This window comes from Westerdykella ornata (genome assembly GCF_010094085.1).
Source record: "Westerdykella ornata strain CBS 379.55 unplaced genomic scaffold EI97scaffold_16, whole genome shotgun sequence".
Lineage (NCBI taxonomy): Eukaryota > Fungi > Ascomycota > Dothideomycetes > Pleosporales > Sporormiaceae > Westerdykella > Westerdykella ornata.
The window spans coordinates 331,938-355,089 of record NW_022986866.1 but is presented as its reverse complement, the minus strand read 5'-3'; the positions used below and the strand labels follow the sequence as shown (position 1 = coordinate 355,089).

The 23,152-nt window shown below is 54.1% G+C and overlaps 7 protein-coding genes across 7 annotated transcripts; 1 reads left to right on the top strand and 6 right to left on the bottom strand.

The window, feature by feature from the left end:
• Positions 1-1,575: 1,575 nt before the first annotated feature.
• On the bottom strand, positions 1,576-2,238 carry EI97DRAFT_443639 (uncharacterized protein; the record flags this gene model as incomplete). Its single annotated transcript, XM_033799846.1, has 1 exon — positions 1,576-2,238. One exon carries the CDS (start codon positions 2,236-2,238, stop codon positions 1,576-1,578), a length of 663 nt encoding a protein of 220 aa, XP_033652621.1.
• Positions 2,239-3,632: 1,394 nt separating this feature from the next.
• On the bottom strand, positions 3,633-5,624 carry EI97DRAFT_87260 (FAD/NAD(P)-binding domain-containing protein). The gene has a single exon (XM_033803173.1). It carries the CDS (start codon positions 5,329-5,331, stop codon positions 3,883-3,885), a length of 1,449 nt encoding a protein of 482 aa, XP_033652620.1. The 5' UTR covers positions 5,332-5,624; the 3' UTR covers positions 3,633-3,882.
• Positions 5,625-5,693: 69 nt separating this feature from the next.
• EI97DRAFT_401141 (cytochrome P450) lies at positions 5,694-8,446 on the bottom strand. Its single transcript, XM_033796454.1, has 6 exons — positions 7,928-8,446; positions 7,768-7,868; positions 7,627-7,710; positions 7,400-7,571; positions 7,110-7,353; positions 5,694-7,012 (listed from the first exon to the last, which is right to left on the bottom strand). Exons 1-6 carry the CDS (start codon positions 8,039-8,041, stop codon positions 6,081-6,083), a joined length of 1,647 nt encoding a protein of 548 aa, XP_033652619.1. The 5' UTR covers positions 8,042-8,446; the 3' UTR covers positions 5,694-6,080.
• A 485-nt stretch (positions 8,447-8,931) lies between these two features.
• EI97DRAFT_87177 (uncharacterized protein) lies at positions 8,932-9,387 on the bottom strand. The gene has a single exon (XM_033803172.1). It carries the CDS (start codon positions 9,279-9,281, stop codon positions 9,006-9,008), a length of 276 nt encoding a protein of 91 aa, XP_033652618.1. The 5' UTR covers positions 9,282-9,387; the 3' UTR covers positions 8,932-9,005.
• A 316-nt stretch (positions 9,388-9,703) lies between these two features.
• On the top strand, positions 9,704-11,326 carry EI97DRAFT_380249 (uncharacterized protein; the record flags this gene model as incomplete). The annotated part of the gene is made up of 2 exons (XM_033795747.1): positions 9,704-10,113; positions 10,168-11,326. 2 exons carry the CDS (start codon positions 9,704-9,706, stop codon positions 11,324-11,326), a joined length of 1,569 nt encoding a protein of 522 aa, XP_033652617.1.
• A 1,369-nt stretch (positions 11,327-12,695) lies between these two features.
• On the bottom strand, positions 12,696-14,510 carry EI97DRAFT_451300 (uncharacterized protein; the record flags this gene model as incomplete). Its single annotated transcript, XM_033800334.1, has 3 exons — positions 12,696-13,289; positions 13,341-13,899; positions 13,951-14,510. 3 exons carry the CDS (start codon positions 14,508-14,510, stop codon positions 12,696-12,698), a joined length of 1,713 nt encoding a protein of 570 aa, XP_033652616.1.
• Positions 14,511-15,705: 1,195 nt separating this feature from the next.
• On the bottom strand, positions 15,706-17,351 carry EI97DRAFT_494973 (t-SNARE). Its single transcript, XM_033802412.1, has 2 exons — positions 16,126-17,351; positions 15,706-16,076 (listed from the first exon to the last, which is right to left on the bottom strand). Exons 1-2 carry the CDS (start codon positions 17,123-17,125, stop codon positions 16,045-16,047), a joined length of 1,032 nt encoding a protein of 343 aa, XP_033652615.1. The 5' UTR covers positions 17,126-17,351; the 3' UTR covers positions 15,706-16,044.
• Positions 17,352-23,152: the final 5,801 nt, after the last annotated feature.

The following is a 23,152-nucleotide window of genomic DNA, read 5'->3' as shown; positions in this document are numbered from 1 at the left end:
ATTTGACTAGCAATTAGTGTTTTCTACTAGCAATTAGTGTTTTCTATGAATATTCTTAAACTCTGAATGACAAGCCATACAAGATTGTGTTAGCTGACGAGTCTCCAGGCCACCTATTACAGCGGTATCATATGAAGGATCGGAAGGTTAAGGGCTTCGGAAGTGTTGGGATATTTGCTGTGGGGTGAGCACAACGCCAGTTAAGCCCAAGTAGGGTCCCTCACGTACTGATCTCACCATAATGTGAGAGCTCACATGCGTAGAGGTGTTTGACTTTGCAACATCGAGCAGCTAGAGGTACAAGAACTTGTTCTCCTTTCGCAAAGGGGAAACCGTGGACTACATGTATAATTGGGGAAACTTGCTGCTTTAAGTGTCGTAGAAAAGCGCTTAGCACACAGAATATGTTGTACTCTCTAAGAACTACAATGAAATTTGCTTTTTACCGGTTTACTACGCAGCACCCTCCGTTGGAGCTCTTTCGTTTCCGTCTGCCAGGAATGCATTATTTCCTTAGTGTTCTCAGGCCTCAGCAGAGGCGTAAGACTCTCCACGCACTTAGCATCTATACTCAATCGTTGGAGCCTGTGTAGAGGTACCCCCGTGGCGATTTTGCTCTAGATGTTTCCCAAGATGCCATACATACAAAGTGCGTAGACTGCCTGAACGGAGATGGAAAACGTTATTACAGGAAGCCGAGTGCAGGAGGGGGGACTACAAAGGAGAGAACTACTACCTTCTCTCTGTTACAAATCATATCTGGTAAAGCTTTGCGAGACCCAACAGGCTGCTAGGAGTTTACCTGGAGTCGCTTTCTTTTTTGTTGACGACCAAGCAATAGTATGAGATTCTTAGCATAATCCCACCTCGCGTCTGGAGGACATTTACGGAGGAAGCACTGCTATAAGAAGTGGATATCCTACCATCATACGCCCGGCAGGGGCTCTTGAAATATGAAGGATGCGAATCGCAGCAAGTGGCTTCGAAGGACGCAACTTCGGAGTGACGAAATTAGGGGCACGGACCAGGGGCTCCGCAGCCTGAGGATCGACAACGCACGAGGCGACGTTAACGAGGCGTGCTTTAATCCGACTTCATTCCTTCACTTCATCTCACTCTCATCTGAACTGGCCGGAGAAGTTCTGGTGGGAACTTATTCAATCGATTATAGCGTCGTGTTCTACTGGAGAAACGATTCTTAACCCCCATCACCGTCGCCTGCCCTACCAAGCCCAACGTTCCAAGCAATCAGTTTGTAGTGTTGCGAGCAAACAACTCAGTGCGCTTGCAATTATAGCGATCTCGAGGTACTACTTTTCCAGTACCGATAAGTCATATCTTGCTTTTTGCCTCCTTCGGCGTGTCCCAAGCCATCAATCACTTTTTTCCTTTCATAGCTGAGGAAGCGGTTTCACTCGTCTGCTCCATCCTCAATCCTGCCCACCCCGAACCGAAACGACCGACGAACCTGGTGTCTTGTTGGAACAGGTCTCTATTCCCGCTTCACACTGATGTTCTATCACAGCCGCGGCTTCCGCATCTCTCATTCCGTTCTTCCATCTCTCAAGTTGAGCATTAGTCGACAAGGCTGTCGATTGCCATTCGTGTCGACGGTGTCGTGGGCGTCACTGGAGCTTTGCCATCCCTCTTTATAGGCCCTGGGTACGCCTGAGGATGCGGTAGATGTCGAGGTGGATTCGGCTGGATCTTTTCGCTTTCGAGTTGTTCGTCCTCATCCTCTCCAACAACCTCTTGCACCTCTCTCAGCCAGTTCGCCTTCAGCACTTCCATGGGCGGGTCGAGCCGGCCATTTACGTCGGTGTCACTCATCCTCCTTTCTCCGCGCTTGTGAGGATGAAAGTGCATCCGACGCAGATGACTTGCTGCGTTGTAGCACTCGTTGTACCTCTTGCCTGTCTGGCATGCTTTACAGTTTGCCAGGAACGATTTGTCGGGTGATGTGTCGACGGTTACCCAGACTGTACGGATCTTCTTGTGGACGCGGTTGGTGTGCCGACGCAGCTCGTGTTCACTGCGGAACCCATCAGGATACTCATTACAGATGGGGCATTTGAGACGAAGTACTCTTCTCGAACTCGACCGTCCTTGAAACGTTGGCGACCTCATCGATGTGCTTGTCGTTGGACTGTTCAAGACCGTTCTCATCGATGGGTCTTCTGTCGAACCTCTTTCGTATCCACTGGAGCTAACTGATCCTGACTTCTCGTTCACTGGCATTTTTGGCAACTTCAGGACGATGTTCCCAAGCGCTCGACGACGGCTCTAGTTTGAATCTTCAAGGCGGATGCGGGGATTGTCTTCTACCTCGGTGGGGTGATTATGTGATCATTCAGCGAACGACTTGGTTGCGCAAAGTATCAAAGATCAAGAAGAGACTTGATATCGACCATTTAGCGACCGGCTGCGGAACCTTCTTTCTTGGACACATACTCACCAGGGGATGAAACCGTCCAAATACCTTCTGGCTGGGGTCCCGGTCTCCGCTTGAAGGTGGAGGTCAAAGCGAGGCTGACGTTCAAGGGCTGAACTCAGCCTCGTTCCGACCGTCTTGGGTGACTGCAGCCACCACCTGAGAAAGCGAGCTGACGCACCTGATGGGTCGTGAGCCTCAGCCTGAGTGAAATCGACATGAGGCACCAATTACATCTAAGGATGCTACAGATGAGGCTTGCGATAAACTTGTTTCGTTTCACAGCCAAAAGCAACAGACGCTCCACTCAAGTTGACGACGGATTATCCCGTGCCTATGATATCGAATGCGAAGAGAAGGCTTCTGCTGCTCGGAAAGAGGGCTGCTGTGTTCACGGTTGAGTCAGGCTTGTCCCTTTTAGGTACACTAAGAGAAAGTCTCCACTTGTCTATTTTTACGACATCAGGTCCCGAGTCGCATTCTTCACCATGACCACTCATTCTTCACTTCGCACTTCTGCCTGGAACCAGTTGACAAAAGCACGCGGATGAAATTTCCTGAAACGCTAATGCCTCAAGAAAATCTGACGTACATTATTTCCCTTCCGTCAAGCATGATTCGCTGGGCTGGCCGGATGAAAAGTACCTACTATCAACTGTTGCCACTGAATCACTTCAAAGCCCACTCTCAGCATTTGGAAATGGCTCCCAGTCCAACTATCGATCACCAAGAATGTCTCAACGCAAAACATCTTCCAAACTCACCCGACAGCGGACCATGTTTCTCGAGAAAGAAAATGATAGGAGAAACATTCATGTACGGTCAATGCTGCAATTCCTCCGATACGGATACAGGCGTCAGCCCGGCGGCTTCCGGCTCCGAGGCTGACGAATACCATCACATCCCAGCCAGCCTCGTCAGCAGCTCGGAATGGCGCCTAGCTTTGTTCTAGCGTTGGCAAAGCGCTTGAACTTGCTGTTTGAGGGTTCCGTCTCGTGAATGCTTGAGAGGTTTCGCGTTGAATACGATGACGACGCAGGGACCAAGATTCGATAAACCGTAGCCATAGGATAGACTGCCCTTCGTCACGGCCACGGTATTCTCGAAACATCAATTCCTCATGATGATGGCCGGGTATAGGAGACCTTCTCCAAGAGGTCACTTTTTCCGGCAACACGTCAGTTGCCCATTGTTGTCGTTCTGGGACGCCTTATTCCTCATCTAAATACCTCGGACGAAAAGTCATGCATGCATGAAGGCCTTTCTTGCGACACTTCTGCAGCCGATCCTCATGAGGACTGCACATATTGTTGCTGGATGTTCTCAAGACTGCCGAATCCTGAGGCTCAAAATCGTGTCGAAACTCGGGATTCGCACTTGATATCCGGAGCCTGGCAGACCGAGCCCACCTTAACTAACATCTTAACTAACATCTACCTAGAACATCCCCCTCACTCTCCCTTCAAATCCTTCAACAACCTTTCCAGCAACCCTTCTGTAAACGCCCACACACTGGAACTATAATACGCACTGAAACTCCTGCCAGTCCACCACGTACTCCTATATCCCTGCAACGCATACAACCTCTGCACGAATCCCTTCTCCAACTCCTCCTTATCTTGTGTCGGCCACATTACCCCCGTATGATCTGCAAAAGCCTTGAACTCGACATCACAGCTTCCCGACCACTCAACTGTTCTTTGTTCCACCAGTTTCTGGATGTCCCCAGCAATAATTTGCTTCGCTTCCTCGACAGTGAGGGAGTAATTGGTAGAGAGGAGGGCACGGAAGAGACCGAGGCCCTTTGGTCCTGTACTGTCTAACCGCAGTGTATAGCGGTGGTCTCGCACAGCGAGATAGTCGGCCGGGACTGCGGCGGGTGCTATATAATCGATGGAGTAGTTCTCCGGTATGCAGGGAACCTTGAGGACGCCCACGAACGACGGAGAGACGATCCAACTCTCAAACACATCCTTCTCCTTCTGATTGACATCGAACGGCACCAGATTCCTGTCGAGGCTGGGATACGGCGTCCACAGCACGCGTTTCGCCTTCACAAGGACGTCGCCTTCCGGGGTGGCCACGACGAGCCGCACGCCTTTGTCACGGCGCTCTGCCTTCTTGATCCGGGAGCGGAGTAAAACGTCTTTCTTCAACACCTCGTACGCTCGCTGATACACCAGACTGTTCGACACCACCGGCACGATGAAGCCGCCCGCAATGACATCCCGCGTAATCGGCGCTCCAAACGCCACCACCACATCGATCGTCAACAGCTGCTTAAACCCTCCCGCACCGATGCCGGAAATGGCGGCAATGCGCGGTATAGAGGGCGCGATCTCCGGATGCCGGGCCACAAATTCACCAAAAGGGAGGAGCAGGTCCGACGGTATACGATCCGGCGATGGGAAATCCCAATACCCAGGGCCGTCGAGGATCGTTTCGAACCGTGCAACGAAGGCAAGCCAAGCCGCGAAACCCGCATTCGTAGCGTTCAAGCTCGGTGGCGTGTAACCCGTCAACCTGGCACCCGTCTCGATGTCCACGGGCACGCTCGTGAGTCTGCGCGCTGCAAAGGGTTTCGTCTCGACGCCGAACCTGGCGAAGAAGTTGGCGGCGGGGCCGTAGTTGATGTACGATTGGACGCCGTAATCGATGGGCGTGTTTGTGCTGGGCTCGATGTACGTGGATACGTGGCCCGAGAGGTGGTCCTGGGCTTCTATGAGGACGATGCTGGTGTTGAGGTCCTGGGAGAGGCGGACGGCGGCGTAGGTGCCGCTGGCGCCACCGCCGATGATGGCGACGTCGCGGGTGAGGGCTTTGGAGAGGGTAGAGGCTCCGTGGCCTACGAGGGCTAGTAGAAAGAGAAGGGTTGTGAGGAGGGATGGAGACGAGGTCATTGTGCCTAGCAGCTTCAATCCCCAGTTTGCAGCTGGACAGACTGAACGGTGCGGTGAAATGTCAGCGCATGTTCGGCGGAATAGCTCGAGTTTTTGTAGCTTGTAGATAATTCGAGTATATTAACAATTGTTGAGTGGGGTAGTGTACCCTTCGCATGATTTCTCCTTTTTCTCACCGTTGCATCTTTCGCGGGGTGAGCTCGCGCATAAGCGGGATATTAATTCACCTGCAGTCAAACTGCCGCTTGGGATCGATGCTGGGATGACGGGCGCTGCACACGGCCGTATATGCCCTGTATGCAAATCATGTGTGGATAATTCGACTAGTCCACCATGCTTTTCGATCAACAAGAATGTCTTCTGCTCGGTATAGTATTCTTATTATTGTACAAGCTATCTCGTGAATGAGTACGAAAGTAGTACCTTGAAACCTGTCCAACCGTTCCGACAATATGGAGCCATCAAGGTAGTGATGAGAAATCGAGTGTACAGTGAGAGAGTATTCGGTCTCGAAGACATCCTCTCTGCGATAACGCATGCTAGGCATGTGCTGACATGCAAGCGAAGCACTGCAGCGCATGAAGGGTTATACTGGCTGTCCCAATTCCCTCCCATCCCAATCACGTTCATCTACCTGGACTTGGTAAGGTTCAGTGATCAAGTTTACCATGACGTGCTCACATCGAAGTGGTGAAAATACGTTCGCTACCCTACGCAGGCCAACCTGCTATACGTCCTACCTCTTCCCCCTACCTCTTCCTCTTTGTAACCCTCGCCGGCATCCCTTCTCTCGGCTTCGCCGCCGCCAACAAAATCTGATACATCTCGTCCCCAAAGCACTCCTGCGGGCCGTCCAACCTCCCCTTGACCGAATTCCAAATCGATCCATCATTGCTCAGACTCTCCAACTCATCAAACGCCGTCGAAACGTCGAATTCGCGCACCGTCATGGCCAGCACCACCTTCAGCTCAATGTAGGCCAATTCCTGGCCGATGCAGTTGCGCGGGCCGCGCTCAAAGGGGCGGTACGCGTCGGGGTTGAACTTGTCGGCGTTCTCGGAGAGGAAGCGCTCGGGGATGAAGGCGTCTGGGTCTTCCCAATTGCGGGGGTCGCGGTGCACGGTGATGACGTTGATCCAGATGACGCAGTCCTCGGTGGGCAGCATGTCTCCTGTGACGGGGTCCTTGATGAAGTAATCCTTGCGTCCTTGTTTTACCCCCGAGGCGGGGGACCAGAGTCGCAGCACTTCTTTGATGACGGCGAGCAGGTAGTGGCAGTCGTTGATCAGGTACGGGTTCTGCCTCAACTGCTCGGCGACGGAGACCTCGGTGCCGAAAACGGAGTCGAGTTCCTGGCACACTTTGGCGAGAACGTTGGGGTGCTTCTTGAGGAGGGCGTAGCAGTAGCAGAGGGTGGAGGCGGTGGTGTCGTGGCCGGCGAAGAGGAGGACTTCGAGGTTGTTGATGGCGTTTTGGCGGAATTCGGCGTCCATTGTGGCGGTGCGGGAGTCGACGTCTTGTCCGTTTTCCTTGAAGTATTCGACTATGGCGAGATCGATGGCCGTTTTCTTCTTGACCTTTCTATCAGGGGCGCCCACTGCGAATCGCTCGTCCAGCATTCGGCCGATGTAGTTGTCCATCTTTTTCTTGTAGTATCTGTGCATGATGGCGCGCATGGGGTCTTAGGTTTATCATTAGCATGTGGACTTGTATCGCAGATAAGGAGAGAAGACAGTAGAATCAAGTGATTACAGTGAATGCGGAGAGCTTATACTTACTGTATCGGTCAAAAGGATTCAAAGTTTGCGTATCTGGCATCCAAGAAAGCGATTTCCGCATCGTCTTTACAAACTCATTGTCATCAGAGTGAAGACACTTGAAGTCGTGGGCGCAGATGGCCTTTCCAATCACATCTATCGTGATCTTCGTGGCCTCTTCCTCCATCCTGAAGAGGTCATTGTGGGCTGCGTGGTTATCGAGGATCCGCACGAATGCTGCCGCGCAGTCTACGATCATCGGTACCTTTTCAGATAAGCTAGGTTTCCAGTCCAGAGAGAATAAAACGTACCTGACTCATGAGTTGCTGTACTGAGAAGCCCGGGTTGAAGATTGCTCTCCATTTCTTCCACCGCAGTCCATCGCTGCAGAGAATGTTCTCTCGACCTGCCAGCGGCTCTACCACATCCAATAGAGCTGGATCCTTGTTTAGTTTGGCTTCACTGAGTTGATGCGCCGTTTCACTAGAATCAGGAGGGTCAACCAAGGTTCATCTGCGGCTAATCGACTGTGACGTACGGGTGCAAAACGACCAACAGTGGAGCCGAGACAGGGTAGATGTCCAGGTAGAATACTGGAGGCAGGTTATACTTCTCCCTCAGACTGTTGAGTGTTAGAATGCTAGCGATCGACGTTTGCCTTTGCAAGTATGATACGCACTAATGAGCATATACATGGGGATGGACTCTCTTGGGGAGAGCAGCAGCAATCTCGCCCATGACTTTCAGGTGGCCGAGTATAGGATGGTGGGGTGGTCCTGGCTAGAAGTGAAAGTCAGCTACGGTTGTCTTGAAAAGCCAGGTCACGTCCAAGTCCCTACCAATTTGCTAAATCTCCGTCGCATTTGAATGGTACGATAGACAATCTTGAGGAAGTAAGAGGTGACGACAACGGCGACAGCCGTGCCGAAGAGATTGTTGATCAGGAACGCCATGGTGGTGTTCCTGCACCTGCACCTCGACTCGGAGACCCAAATGCCTAAGTTGATGTCGTGGGACTTGGTTGCAGGACGGGGATGTTTGGAGAATTAAATAAGAGTCGCCAGCTTTTTCGTCAGCCTCGCGTGCCCATGCTTTCCATGGCGGGCAGGCGTCTGGCTGATATCTCCTACTGGACGGCATGAAGCTTGTTGGTGCTGCGTGCTGACGGGGCTAGGTTGCTAACACAGGGCTGGGAATCAGCCGAAGACTGAGTGCAGTTAGTGTTGGCCCCAGCAGACGCAAGGCGCTACATGATAGGTTTTGAGGCACGTCTTCAGTTGCAATCAAAAGGCCTCATTGGATCAATAATCTCATGTCGTTCGACGTCAATTGGAGATACTGTAGGGCTGGGGCGGGGCATTACAGAGGACGTATGTTAACGGAAAGTGTGAGGACAGTATAGGTCCAGTTGTATGTGTTTTCGTTATATTTCATGACCTCGAAGCGTGCCCAATATTACCGTCCTCTGATTGGGTGGTCAGTGCGAAACCATCGTTCAAGAGACCTGATTCCAGCTCAATCAGCAGAAACCCGCTCTCTCAGCACCCACCCATCAGATGGCAGATAGCCTTGTTGATGAAACGCCTCTTGTGGTGCGAGAATCTGGGTATGCTCGTCAAGTCGCACGGTTCTCGTATCCGGAATCGAATGTGGAGGATTTGAAACGTCCTTGACTTTTCAGTGTCAAGTGTTGTCGTTTCCGGTGCCACAGCCGGCCCTCAGTGAATCTTGGAAAAATTGACTGTGTACTAGCAGCCGCGCTTCTAACAACAAGATGGGCAGTTGCTAGAAATCGGTGATGGATATTTGCAAAGGCAATTCATCAACCGGACAAGAAATGTTCCTGAAGAATTGCCCAAGTGCGCCCACAACCGTTGGGCGCCTCGTGTTTCATCGCCCTAAGTACACACTTTGGGGCTAGCTGGCCCCGTGCCATGCCCGTCTCGGCGACTTCTGATTGGCTCTGCGAAAGTGTTTCCCCTGAGCCAACTTTCCATCAACGCCGTGCTCTCCCCTACTAATCACTCTTCCCCACTGCGTCCTTCGTTTTGCCCTCTCACTCATTATCGTTATTGCTTCAGCGCCCAGGCTTTGGCTGCTCTGCCTCCTCGGTCCTTGTCTCAGAAGCAGTCCTGGCGACTCCGTTTCCCCAGCTTCCGACCCCAATCCCAATCCCAATAATCCCCCCCGCATCTGTCGCTGTGGGGACCGAACAAATCGAGGGTCTCGACGCGTTTGCAGGGCGTGTTCCTCTCACCAGCTGATCCCGGCCATATTTCACCTTCACCCCCTTTTGCGCTTGCCGCCCACAATTTCGCCCCTTCACCCACACCCTGCTGCCAGTAGGGTCCAATCCGGCCCGGCAGCGCACCCGCTCAACACCCACTCCTGATCCCGCTCAAAATATGGCCAGCACCGCTACTCCTACGCGCCCTCCCGTTCCTCCTGTACCCCAAGACGATTCACCCGAACCTACGGCTTTGCCCAAGATCCAGACACCCCAATCAACCGGAGACCAGAACCCCCCTGGGCCCCGTAGGTCGAGCTTCAATTTTCTGCGTCGCAAGAGCTCCAGCGAAACCCGCGCTGGACAGCGCTCCGCATCCGGAGGCAAGATGAGCAAGAAGCAGAGGGCCCTCGCCCAAGAGGAGGCTTTGCGCAAACAACGAGAGGCTGCCATGCTCCCTAAGCAGCCACCGCGACTGCCCTCACACTCGCCGCTTCCTCAGATTGACAACTTTGGCGGCGACGACGGCCGTCCCGACTCGATTGCCATCATCTCCAACAAGGCAGGTGCTTATCCGTACCTGCACAACCCCAGCAGGCCGTCAATGGACAACAGCATGGGTTCGAACAGTCAAGCCACCGGCTTGCCGGGTGCCGCTCCCTCCTACATGGACTTCGACCCGTATCCCCGCACCGAGAGCATGACCAACCGCGGCCGTTACAGCTATGCAAGCAGCGCAATCAGCTCCGTCAATAGCCCTCGTCGCGTGAGGAGAAGGAAGGACCCGACGCCTTTCAAGTGAGCGCCCCCGATTTTGTACAGCACCTGCTAGCTTACTGACCTCGCTCACAGCATCCTTGTCATTGGCACTAAAGGCTGCGGCAAGACATCTTTCATTGAGTTCCTGCGCACAGCGCTTGCTTTGCCGGCAAAGAAGCGCCCCCATACCCCCCCGCCTCCTCCAACGGCGACAGAGTCTAGCTTCACCTCCGAATACCTCGAGTCCGAAGTCGATGGCGAACGGGTTGGCGTTACACTCTGGGACTCTGAGGGTCTGGAGAAGTCCATCGTCGATTTCCAGTTGCCTGCCATCACCTCCTTCTTGGAGTCCAAGTTCGAAGACACTTTTAGAGAGGAGCAGAAAGTGGTGCGAGCCCCAGGAGTCCGCGACACACACATCCACTGCGTCTTTCTCATTCTGGACCCGTCTCGCCTGGACACCAATCTTGCCGAAGCTCGTAAGAGGGCGAATCAAGGTCTCCTGGGCCAGGTCACCGGAGGCCTGGATGAGAGCCTAGATCTCAATGTACTCCGGGAACTCAAGGGAAAGACGACTGTGATCCCCGTCATCAGCAAGGCGGATACCATCACAACTGCGCATATGCGTTTCCTCAAGAAGATGGTCTGGGATACCATTAAGCGTGCCAAACTGGATCCTTTGGAGTCGCTTCAACTCACCGACACGGACGATGAGGATGATCTCCTGGACGAGCGAGACGAGGACGCTTATGTCTCATCCGATGTGGAAGACAAACCAGCTTCAAATGCCTCCTCGTCTCCTCGCGCTCCTTCTAAAGGGACGCCGCCCACCTCACCTCCAAGCGCTCGGAAGACGCACACCCGGAAGCCCTCCGCAATGTCCGCCTCGATCCAGAACGAGGATTCCGAGACCCCGTACCTCCCTCTCAGCATCATCTCCCCAGATCCTTACGAACCCGACGTCGTGGGCCGCAAGTTCCCTTGGGGCTTCGCAGATCCTTACAACCCCGAACATTGCGACTTTGTCAGGTTGCGAGAGAGCGTCTTCAGCGAATGGCGCGCTGAGCTTCGTGAGGCGAGTCGTGAGCAGTGGTACGAAGGGTGGAGGACGAATCGGCTGCAAAGAGGACCCGCCAGGAGGGTTGCTACTGCCGATGGCCCCGTTCGACAACAGCTTACCGTTCCCAATACCAACGGACGTGCTGCGAGCGCCGGCAGTCCGGATCGTCGTCAGGGTAGTCGACCATTCTGAGAGGGCCTCCAATTCCAGCGCCACACCCCCAACAGCCGTGCTGCCCTGTTTCTCCGTCACTGAGGATGGGCGCGTATAGAAGTCGGAACGGGGAGCCCAAAATGTATCCATCACCACCTCTGTTCTTTCCGACACCACCTGTACCCAGCCGTACGCCATCTCCTCTGTTTACTCGCCTGTATTCTTGTCTCTTGTCCTCGCATACTTATACCCTTCTTCTTCTCCTTCTTCGACGTTCATCCCATCACATCATGTAAGACCGAGACATGGCTGAGCAATCTCCGTTTCCCCTTTTCTTTCATTTCGATGCAAGCATCATACCCCCTTTGTACTCAGTTTCTAACCGACATCTGAATCCATCTCTCTTCTGTCTACTCGAACTCGCTTGAGCTGGAGATGTGCTCGACCCCTTGCGCTTGGGGCGGCTTGGAGTCGATGTAATTGCGTGGCTTGTGTGGCTCGAGTTTTCTCTGGTTGGCTACGTTACGTGTATGTATATGTTTGAGGCGGTGGTAGTCGCGAGTAGGAAGAATTCTTTCGTGCCAATGTGCCATTTTCCTTGAAGTGATTAATGTGTTGAGGGTCGAATCGGGTCGAGAAACAAGTTGGAGAAGAGGAAAACGAAATATTTGGCGCAGTCCCTTTGTTCACCCTGCATGCATGGCAAATGCTTCTGCACCTGCAGGCGACGTCCATGGGTTGGGAGACACTCGCGCACGTGACGAGTCTTCCTCCCAGTGCCTGTCCCGAGATCCACTTCCACTTGCACCTGGGCACCCCTACGTGTCCGTCAGCATGTCCCGTATGCAAGTACTCTATAATCAGGCTCCAAAACCAGTACACACAATATACCTTACATGCAGATGTGAATACAGTAGATTCAGTGCCGACCCCACCACCTAAGGCAACTCTGGCATCCCATTTCCTTAACATCGTGTATTACTTACTGGACTACTCTTTTCCCTTTCCTCCTGCGTCTCCTTGACGCCCAACTAGAATCGAGATCCAAGAATCCTGATCCAGGATATCAGAATGGTTATAAGCCGAAAAGGAGAAGAAGAAACAATATGCCATTGGCCACACGAAACCAAAACAAAACCAGACGAAACTCCAGACAGAAAAACAAAGAGCGCGGGGTATATAGATAGATAGATGTAGTGCCGCCCCAAAGCCCCAAGGCCCGGTATCATGTATGGAAAAGAGAGAGAATTCGAAAACAAAATGTTCCAAAAACACCTCGCTATGCCCATGGAAATTATCAATATATGCCAAAAATGCAATGTATGCATGAAGTTGAACAACAAGCCGCCGTGAATGATCGAACCAGGTCGGCGTTTCCCACAGGTCAGTCCAGTCCCTGACATTAGAATCAAACCATAATCTGAAGATACAACGCCAACGAGCTCGGACTTGATGACTTCGAGGATGCCGTGTCGTCCATACGCTCAGGGAAAGCTTCTTGCGGAATCCGTCTGTTCAGACTCGTCTCGTTCTGCTTCTCCCAGGTGCACCTCCAGGTCTCGTATCGTAGATCCCACTGGTGCATCATTCGTCTTCTCCTGGCCTGTATGAGCGCATCTAGCCGGCTGAGATCGTTGAGATGTTGCGTTTCCTCATCCCGTTTCTGCTGCTCGTAGCTGAGTTTCAGTTGACGCAGTCCTTCCTTTTGCTTCTCCAGCTTTATTTTCATGTCCTTTTCCTGACGTGCGCGGAGGACGTTGATCGCGCTTTTATGCTTGGCTGGGAGCTTTTGCTGAGTGACATGCTGCCGAGCGAGCTTTTTACGATCTTCATCGGTTACTGTGTGCGCGAGGCTAGGGTTTGCGGGATTCTTCCCCGAGCAGTATGCCTCCATGTACTTCAGGGCTGTTGCGACGTTCTGAGTCTCCTGGATCTGCGCCCTGCGGAGATCATGCTCGGCGACGACTTGGGATTCCTCCAACCGCTCCAGCTGGAGACCGTGCTACAGATGGAATAAGCTACCGCCGCGGAGACATTGTGCAGGCACTCTTACCTCTCTTACCATAGCCGCATGGTTTGCCTTGAACTGTACGGTAAGCCGCTTGATAGTCCACTTGTGATATGCTGACAAGGCTTGTCGCTGATGGGCTTCGAATGAGGCGACACGGCGGTACTGCTCCCTTTGCCGATTTCTCAAATCCTTGAAACCCTCATCCATGAAAGCTTTGCTGAACTCGGCATCGGGCTCGCTATGTGCTTCAGAGAAAGGGTTCGGATTCCTGAAAGTGGAGTGGGCCGCTCTGGAAGGTATCTGAGTTCCGGACAGCTCTATTGATGATGCGCCATCCTCGCTGTATCCGGAGTCCTGCGGGGAATTTGTCGTTGATGAGCCGCTTGTGGCTAGTATGCTTGCTTCTTCTTGCGTCAAAACCGTTTCTAAGACTGACGTGGGCAATGGCTTTCCGCAACAGTTAGGAGTGATTTGGTCCTTGGTATCCAGAGCGTCTTTAATATGCACTTGCACGGCATATCTGGACAGAGTATGACCGCACTCTAATTGGACACTCGCTGATCTACTATGATGGCTGTGATGTGATCGAGACGAGCAGGTACTGGGACTCGCAGTCAGCAATCACTATCAATGACCAGGCGGGTGCACTCACCTTGAATCCTTCCTGAAGATTGAGAAGAGTCCGCTCGCTCGCTTGAGCTTGCGGGGGGCCAACTTGGGTGACACAGAACTCCCATAGGGAATGGCGTCGGGAGCCGAAGCAGACGATTGATGACGTGCATTTGAGCGAAAGCGCTCCATCATACTATCGTAATAGTCTAGGGAAGAGAAGGAGGACCGCGGGGCATGAGATGAGGCGCGAATTGTTAACACGCCCTCTAACGGTGGGCCAGGGAGATCTCTCGAGGCTCGTGAGAGGTGCGATGTGACGCCTGTGGATTGGGTGTCACGGGAGTAGAGGGACAGGGAGCTCCTATGGGCACTCGAAGCACTCGTTGCAGAATCCTCTATAGCGGTCTGCTGGGTCTCGGCGCAAAGGAAACGATATGGATCTTCAATGCCAGCCTTTCTCGCCAGTGCAGCAAGACGTGCCTCCAGATCGTCTTCGGTCTCATTCGCGGGAAGCTCCAGGACCTCAGAGAGGTAGACGGCGTCGTCGAAGATGGGCGCCGTAGTTAATTCGGCGAGGATGTCGCCTGCATCGTCAGGCATCTTGTTGGTCCCTGGTGCTGGCAACGCTAAGGAAATGCTGGGTGAGAGGGAGGCTGGGAGATTCCTAAGAGGTCGAACATGCCGCGCCCACCACTGTCGTCAGTGAAAGGGAGAGGTGAGAGGAGAGAGGAGAGGGAGAAGGACCTCGGGAGAGGAGATGAAAAAGCAACCACCTTGGAAGGCCATGAGAGGTGGGACGATATGTGGGTTCTTACCTCATCGTCCCCCCGGTTTCCTGTTTCCCAAAGCGGTGGGCACATCCCGCGCGGCGCGCTTGCCCTGAAGCGAACGATCTTCTACCAATACTGTGTATGGGCGGCGCAACGATGCGAGCCACTCATGAGGCGCCGCATCCGACGACCATCCATCTACCAGGAGTGACTCCAACTCCCACCTCACAAGACACCTCACCAACACACCTCGCACCTCACCGCCGGATTGCATACTTACGCTGCCAGATTATTGGCAACGTCGACAGCACTAACTCTTCATGCAGCCACCAACTGCCTACCCCCCAACCTACCCCCCCTAGCCGCCGTAGCAGTGCTGTGCAGGTACGCTCCCCCCGGCCAAGAGGAAGAATGATTATCGATAACTGGAGATGGTTTCCCTGCTAAGCCCTTCACCGCCCTCTACCTCCCCCATCCTCGTGACTTTCACTACAGTACTTCTGTTTCGTACTTCCCGTATTCACCCCACCCCTGGCCCTCCCTCATCCCTTGAAAGGTGACAATATCCGAGACTACCGAACAAGAACCCACCTCTGCTCTCTGATGCTCTGCAAGGATAGTTACGCACAAGCAAAAGCAGAAGCACGACATGAGCGCTACTGTATCATCTTTGCTGCCGGAAGGCCATGCAGGCCAACTCTTGTCTCCTCTGCTGCTTCAAAGGTCCCTAACCGTGTCTGTGCCACTTGCAGTCCTTTTGTGGTTTTCGTACTGTGTTCTGCCACCTCCTAACCCCTGGCACATGACCCTGCCCGGTAAGCTGTAGTTTTCCACTGCTGCGAAAACGCATCTTGCTTGTACGAGTAGAAGAAGTAATCTGTGCTCACGCCGCCTCATGTGGTACAGGGTGCACGGCAGCCAAGATGCGGGACGAAACGATGCTCCTGGATGCATGCATCGTTTCTCGCTCATGTTGCACAGGACCCGAGAGTGACAACACATTCAGAGGTCGGGGTACGGAGAAGGCCATATTGAGACACCTGGCTGTTATTCCTCGGGGCTCCAGCCCTTAGTCTTGACAATCCAATCACCTTGCAGACAAGATGGGTCTGTAACGAAGAAAAAGGCCAAAATGTGGGCCTTGCCAGACATATTAAAGGGAATAAGCGGAACACCGTCTTTGGTTCCTGTACCAATACTTGCAGTGAAGAAAAAAAGGAAGGTTTAGTGATACAAAGCAATGCTCGCTCGCCAAAAGTATGCAACGCCTGCATAGGTCTGCAACGCCATAGAACATACCCGCTGTCCTGGGTCTAGGAACGCCACTCAACGCCTTCAAACCTGCCAGGGACAGGACGAAGCTCTTATCCAGCAATCAACACCCACAACAGGAAGACTGGATACGTCAGTGACGAATCTGCGAATGACAGCAATCAAACACTTACATATCATCAATACACCAAACATCTTCGCTACCAACCACCTATTCCCTTGCACGCGATTCCAGTACTTCATGAGCTCTCGCTGGGCGCCTTCAACATTGTCCACCACATCCTCGGTGTTCGCGTCTATGCGCTCAATCTGCTCGCCTTGTTCCGACACCATCTGTGCTAATTGACTGAAGATGCTTCCGAGCTCATTGATCGTGCTTTCAATTGACTCTATCGCCCGTCCTCTTTCTTGGATATACGAATTCTGAGGCTGTGCTTCTTCCATGAGCAGGAGTTGCGCATCCGACTGTGGTCCCGCACGCATCAGAGCCGACGATCCCGAAGGGTCCAAGGAAAGCAAATCTTGCTGCGCCGCACTCGTGGTCTGAAAACCCGGAGAACGGCCTCTTTGCGGCGCCTGATAGAGCGGCGAATCCGTCCTCGTCGGGTCCATCTGCGCCTGCGAATGGCTCGCGGCGCTAGACACAAATGCCTCTGTCCTCGACCTCGAGGCCTGGATGTTCTTCGTCCGCACCTCCAGCACATCCTTGAAGTTGACCCCAACAGCTTGCACCTTCTTGTTCAACATATCCACCACCTGGTGATTATGCTCCCCCTCCTGATCAACACCAGGCTTTGTGGGCGGATGCTGCTTCGCCGTCAACGCCTGCAACTCCCTAATCTGGCCCGTCAACGTGGCCAGATCCTGCTTAATCACAAACGTGAGCTCGTTGATCTCGACGGGCCGATCGTCAAACAGCGTCTTCCGCCTCGCCAGCTGCGCCAGCCGCTCCAGCTTGCCCATGGTCGCGCTAACGCCGCGGCCAATGTCTGCGGCGCGGCGCGCGAATTCGGAGCGCTGCCGTTTGGTGGTGGTGCCATTTGAGGGGGACTTTTGCGACGAGGTGACGAGGGATTGGCGCGAGGCGAGGGGTTTGGACAGGGCTTGTTTGCGTTGGGCTTGCGCGAGAATGGCGCGGAATTCTTCGGTGCGGTCTTGGATGGAGACGGCCATGGTGGGGTCGAGGGTGCGCCCGTCGAGGGCGAGGGCGAAGGCGGAGGATTCGGACGGACGAGGCCAGGCGGCGATATGCAGTATCCTGGAGTCGTGCTGGAATTCGTGGGTTATGGTATGTTTCGTAAGGAGGTTCGGCTAGAGGGGCAGACGGCAGAATGTCGTGAGAATGAATGGGCCGGAAGGTGTGTATGGGAGACGGTTGGAGCTGATTCTAGGAAAGTGGTTCCTTTCAGGGAGAAAGCACCACGTTCACTTTCACTACGCCGAGCCGCACTTGGCGTGGCGGCTGTCCTGTGGCTGGACCAGGGTGTGGCGGGGCAGGAAATGCCGTCCATCCTCAGTTGCTGGGCAATCGAGTTGGGACGTGGAGGGATGATACAGCATCTTGGAGAGAATAGAATTATTTCCTTTTCATCATTCCGTAGTCTTTCGACCTTGAGCATATGGTTCTCTTGCATCAGTCTTCTGGGTGTGGTGCTCCTAATGTCTACAGGTTGTTCGTTCAATTGCCCGCCGATTGACCCCGGCTTGCCCGCCTCGTCCAACTCTTGCCGCGACACCTCACCTCATCTCAAACGGTCCAACATAACCGCTCCACTCACTGCATTGCAGGCTGCTTGATACCTTTTACCACACAAACGCATTCTTACGCGGGACCCTCCTGCAAAACCCTCGCTTCTCCGCCGCTTCTCTCGTTACCGCAAACGTAAATTCGTCTTCAACACCCCTGTCTATGCTTCATTGCCTCAAGCTTGTGGACTAAGGGCGTCGCCCGCACCAAGCCGGCCCTTTAAGAACAGCGCCTCACGAGGCCATAGAAACTATGTCGGGTCCCTACAGATTCGAAGGCGAGTCCGCCAGATCCCCACTGTACGTCCCACCCCATCTTCTTTCAAACTCCGCCGCATTGATTGGACACTGACATCATCCCCTAGGGACCGGACGCCCCAAAACCTCTTTCCCGCAGGACAACCCCCTTCTTTCAAGACGAATGTTAATCGCATGAAGACGAAGAAATGGGTCGAGGCTAAGAAGAATGCATACGACGGCGACGACTGGGGCGAATACGACGAGTTTGATGAGTACGGCGTGGCAGCGGATCCGGCTCCCCCGGTACCTACGGGGTATCGGCAGCCGGGACACGGGCTGGAGCAACCAGGTAGAAGCTTTACGGATCCCCAGCAGGCGAGGAATATGGCTCCCATGGCGCGCAGGAACTCATTTGAGGCGGGGGAGGAGAGCAGGGCTTTCTCCGCTACGTATCCGCAACAAGGAGGGAGTAGACAGGTCAGCGGTGCTCAATCGGAGGTTAGCGATACGCCGCAGCATCGGAGAGACTTCAGTCCTTCAGCGATGCCGCAGCCGCTTACGACACGTTTGGCTGGACCGCAAACGGGCCCTGAGCGCACGGCTTCGCCTGCTGCTATGTCTCCAACTAACACGGATAAACCGCTGCCTTTTGTTAGGCCGGCGGATATCTACAGGCGCATGGAGGAGGAACGTCAGAGGGAACGCGCTTCTTTGGAGGGTTCACGGCCGAGCGTGGAGCTGCGAGAGAATGATGGCCAGCAGGCTCCAGAATCTGGCCATCCTGGAGCGAACAACACCACCACCGATCCTCCTGCAGAACCTCAAGCGTCGACGACCATTTCCGCCCTCAACAGCGATTTCGCTGGACCGCAGTTGCCTGCTCTTGGGAACGTGGGGCAGGCACCGGCGCAAACAACCTCACCAGATGGTGACCACAATCTCCGTGCTGTAGTGGATCAGGCATTCACAAGGACGGATGACCAGCGATCTATGCCGCCCACTCCCATATCAAAGCAATCCGAATCCGATTTCTCGAGGAGCAACACTACCAGTACCACTGGTATCAGCCCGATTATGAGCCGCGTCCCAAGCTCCGCTGCAGCAGCAATCAAGCTTCGGAGTGGGGCCGAAGGTAGTACACCCGCCATTGCCGAAGAGCCCAGTGGAAGCAACACACCTGAATCCCGGCCAACCTCTGCCTCGATGCCAAGCGGGGTGAACCAGGTTCCACAAACGCCACACTCTCGAAATGTTTCGAATTCGTCCATACCGCAGACTGGGATGGCTACTCCAGGCTCTGTGGAAAATGTGCGGTCACCCAAGATTGAGCCGTTGAGAGTATCTTCCAGGCCTCAATCTGCTATCATTAGCTCCACGCCAGGTTCACCGGAGAGCGCCAGAGCAGAGTTGCACACGTACGCTACCCGGGAGGCGGACATTGCCCACGCCATGCGGAGTAGTCCGGACAAGGCCGTCTCTGACCTCGGAGCAGCAGAAAAGGAGTCTCAAGCTGCTTTCCTGGAAAGACACCAAAGCACACACTCCCCCACTGAGGCGGCCATTCCTCGGTCACGCTCAGAATCACCCAACAAAGGTCGCGTTCACGAATTGGCTGGGAAGTTTGGTGAAGTTACGAATTCCAGGCGCGGGTCCACGCAATCGAACCTGTCTGTCCAGTCATGGGAGCGCAGCCGAGAGAACTCACGCCCAAGTTCACCTACCAAGTCCGAATTGCCCACCGAGAGACCTGTTGCCACGCGAGAAGCCAGTTTCCGGCCCAAGCTGCCGGGGCAATGGGAGTCTTATGCTACGTCTGTTCCCACTCCGTCTGATCAGGGCGAGAAGCGTTTGCAGACCGAGAACGTACCTCAGGACGGCCGTACATCGTTACCATTAGCCGAGGTGGATCTTGCTCCCACAACAGCAAAGTATCCTGTGGCCAGCCCGCCTGAGCCGGAAAAGAGCACCGTAGAGTCGCTGACTACTGATCCGGTTGCAGCCCTGAAAGCTGCGGGTGCTGCCATTGGTGAGGCGATCCAATCCTCCGTTAAGGGGGCGGAGGGCTCGCCTGAGAGTAACGCAGCCATAGCTAGGGAGAAGAGCGCAGAGCCGCCAGCTGAGTCCTCTGGTCAACAACCCACTCCGGTGAGACCAACAATGCTACCGAAACTTAGCACACAGCCGTCCGAAGATGATCAAGAGAGTGACAGACTTCACAAAGAGATCGTCGCAAGCCTCGGTCCTCCTCCCATGGAGGCATCACCCCAGCAGAATCGTACATCCTTACAACCTAACCTCACGAATACTAATCGCGAAAGTTCTATCCTTCCCAGCGAGTATGACAGCTACTGGGACGATAGAGACGCTTCTTCCCCGCAGCGTTCCCAGGCCGCCCCCAACTCAGCGGAACAGCCACATCCGTCTTCCCCTGGATTCACCTCTGGCCCGACAAACCCAGTTCTTTTGACCAGATTCAGCTGGGAGGATGACAAAGCAACATCTGCGGAAGAGCAGGCCTCAGCGGGCGCAGTCGCGGAACTAGCTGTGGGTTCACCAGACGACGGTCCAGCTGCGCAACAGGTGCATGAATCAGCAGGATCTGAGCGTAGTTCGCAAGTTGCCCCAGAACCATACTTTGGCCCTGCCCATACCGCTGCGAGTTCTCAATTCGAGCCATTGGGCGTGTCCGAATCCACCGAGACTGCGCTTACGCCCTCAGTCAGCCTGCCCGACCAAAAGGAGGGCCTCGCGGAGCCAAAGTCTCTCCGAGAGCCCTCGCCCACGTCGGGGCTGCATGTCGTCAACTCAGCGGTAAATCCAGAAGCAGTGGATATCCCACCACGCCTCAGTCAGGAAGGAGCAACTACCCGGGATCCGCCACAATATAACCAGGCAGAATCGCTAGTCTCAGGAAGAACTCAGGATAGTAAAGTCGCGGAGCCAACACAGCAACATCCTGCTGCCCTTTCAGCTGCGATCTCGGCTTCCGCGCCAAAGTCCCCAACCAGTGCCAAACCCCTAGGCTTCCGAGACATCCTCAACATCAAGTCCGCATCGGAGCGCATCCAAAGCTACAACAAGACTCGCGACTACTGGGCGAACGCGGATCACGGCTTGCATGACTGGATAACGCGCGCAGTGGCTGCGAATCCGAACCTTGCCAATGGACCTGTAGCTGCGATCCCACCCTCTAACCCGACTGTGCGACATAGACACACGGGCTCCCTGTCCCTATTCGGCAAACAGCACGGCCATAGCAGCAATCTCAGCCAAAGCCAACTCGCATCGTACAGCGACCCCAGCAGTCCTGGCGGTGCCAACGCTCCCGTCAATGCGGGCTCTTCGACGACATCAGCAGAGGGTCGGGATCGAAGCTCCAGCGTCGCGAATCAGGGCCACCATACCGGTCTGCACATACACGCCAAGGGGAAGGACTTGTTGCATTCGGCGGGGTTGCTGGGCGGGAAGGGTGTGACGGGGGCGAAGGGGTTGTTTGCAAAGGGCAAGAGTCGGTTTAGTCGGGGTGGGGGTGATAAGGTAGAGAAATGATCTCCTCTTCTGCTCTTTTCATTTTTCTTCTTTGATTGATGATGACGTTTAAGCCGCTGGAGGATGTGTAATGGCCTTCTTTGATTGGGCGTGTTTTTGTTAGGCGCTGCTCGGAGAGGTGATGATTTTGTCCACCCTTTTCTTTAATCTCTTTTCGTTTTCCTTTACAACACGTTTGCGGTGTGTGAATGTCTGTCGGAATTATTTTATTTTCATCATCTCTATACTGCTCGGTAATGACAATGTAAACGCTTTTTTCCCTCCCTCGGACAGTCTTGCGGTTTAAAAATTTGATGGTACGAATGTTGATTCGTGATGTAGGCACCCCAAACACCAGCGCCAGATGCACAAGCAACACCACATGCACATGGACAATATCAGCCCTTGGACGACAGCCCCGTCGTCCACTCGTCGGATCCGCAAGTAGACCCCGTCCCGACTCCTCTGCCAGCTACTCCACCGTCGTCGTGCTCAAGAGCTGTGTCCGAGGAACCGGACGAATTCGTAGGGGAGAAGAAGAAGAGAATGAGGAGGTTCTCGTTTGCCGCATCGCCGTTCCATCATCTTCGCCGGAGAGGGAGTAGTAGGTCCCGGTCGAGACCGAGTAGTGTTGTTGTGGTGGGTGCTTCGCACGTGCAGCCGGGTTTGGATTCCGGCATGGGAGGAGAGGAGGGGAAGGACGAGGGTCGAGTGTCTTCGTATCATGGGCCTGTGGAATGGAATGTCGATGCTGATACCGTCTCCGGGGCTGGGCCGGGAAGGTCGCAGCAGGGGAAGGATAGGGTAGCTGAGGGGTTGTTGTTATTGCCGCCGGAGAGACTGGGCGTGCTGCCTAGTCCTGCGAAGAGCGTGTTTGAGGATGGGAGGTCTGGGGTGGTGAGACGGGATGGGGAGAAGGGAGAAGAGGTGTTGAGGAGTGTGGTTAGGAATTCGTTGGTTGTGGGGGGTTGTCAGGAGATGCCTGAGGAAGAAATGCATCAGGGAGAGATGCCCCGGAAGTCTGAGTATCAGAACAGTAAAGAAGTTGAAATGCACCAGATCGAATTAGCAGATCAGGGCGGAGGGAAGATGGATGAGGTCGAGTTGGGGATGGAAGAGAATGATGGGACAGGAGATGCGGCTTCGACAACCCTAAGTTCTACTGCGGATACTGGAAATGTGGAACAGGATGAGGAGGAGGAGGGTCTAACAACAACACCTACCTTTAGCATGGCCATCCCTGGAGAGTCTGGAGATGACAGTATGGAGACGCCTGTTGCACTTGGTCTCCCGGGAGACCCGAGGATGCTGCCGGGAACGGATACGAATGAAGAAGACGGAGATGAGGGTAGAGATGCGCCGTCGAAAGTGGTAGAGGATACGAATGCTGCGGCTCAGAGGCAAGGCATTGAAGACTCCTTCGAGGCAACTGCACCTGCACCACAACAGAGTGCATCCGATGCAATAGAATCTCCACCGTTGGCAACCGCAGAATCATCGGAGTCTGCCGCTTTGGATGTCGATGGACATGGTACTTCTTCTGAGATGTCGCTGAACAGTCCCGAGAGTGGGGACGCGGAGAAGACTTCTCCTGCTCATGGAGACTATTTCAACACTGTGGAGTCCCAACAACGGCAGGGCGTGTTCGGGGACGCGGAATGCGTGCCATCAACAACAAAGGTTACC

Excerpts from the sequence above, each read along its gene's own strand:
- EI97DRAFT_87260 (XM_033803173.1), bottom strand. The coding sequence starts at position 5,331 with ATGACCTCGTCTCCATCCCTCCTCACAACCCTTCTCTTTCTACTAGCC.
- EI97DRAFT_401141 (XM_033796454.1), bottom strand. The coding sequence starts at position 8,041 with ATGGCGTTCCTGATCAACAATCTCTTCGGCACGGCTGTCGCCGTTGTC. Across the intron at positions 7,869-7,927 it reads GACGGAGATTTAGCAAATTG|CCAGGACCACCCCACCATCC; the intron begins GTAGGGACTTGG and ends TTTCACTTCTAG. Across the intron at positions 7,013-7,109 it reads GAATCCTTTTGACCGATACA|ACCCCATGCGCGCCATCATG; the intron begins GTAAGTATAAGC and ends GATAAACCTAAG.
- EI97DRAFT_87177 (XM_033803172.1), bottom strand. The coding sequence starts at position 9,281 with ATGCGGGGGGGATTATTGGGATTGGGATTGGGGTCGGAAGCTGGGGAA.
- EI97DRAFT_494973 (XM_033802412.1), bottom strand. The coding sequence starts at position 17,125 with ATGGCCGTCTCCATCCAAGACCGCACCGAAGAATTCCGCGCCATTCTC. Across the intron at positions 16,077-16,125 it reads GTTTGGTGTATTGATGATAT|TCTTCCTGTTGTGGGTGTTG; the intron begins GTAAGTGTTTGA and ends TGACGTATCCAG.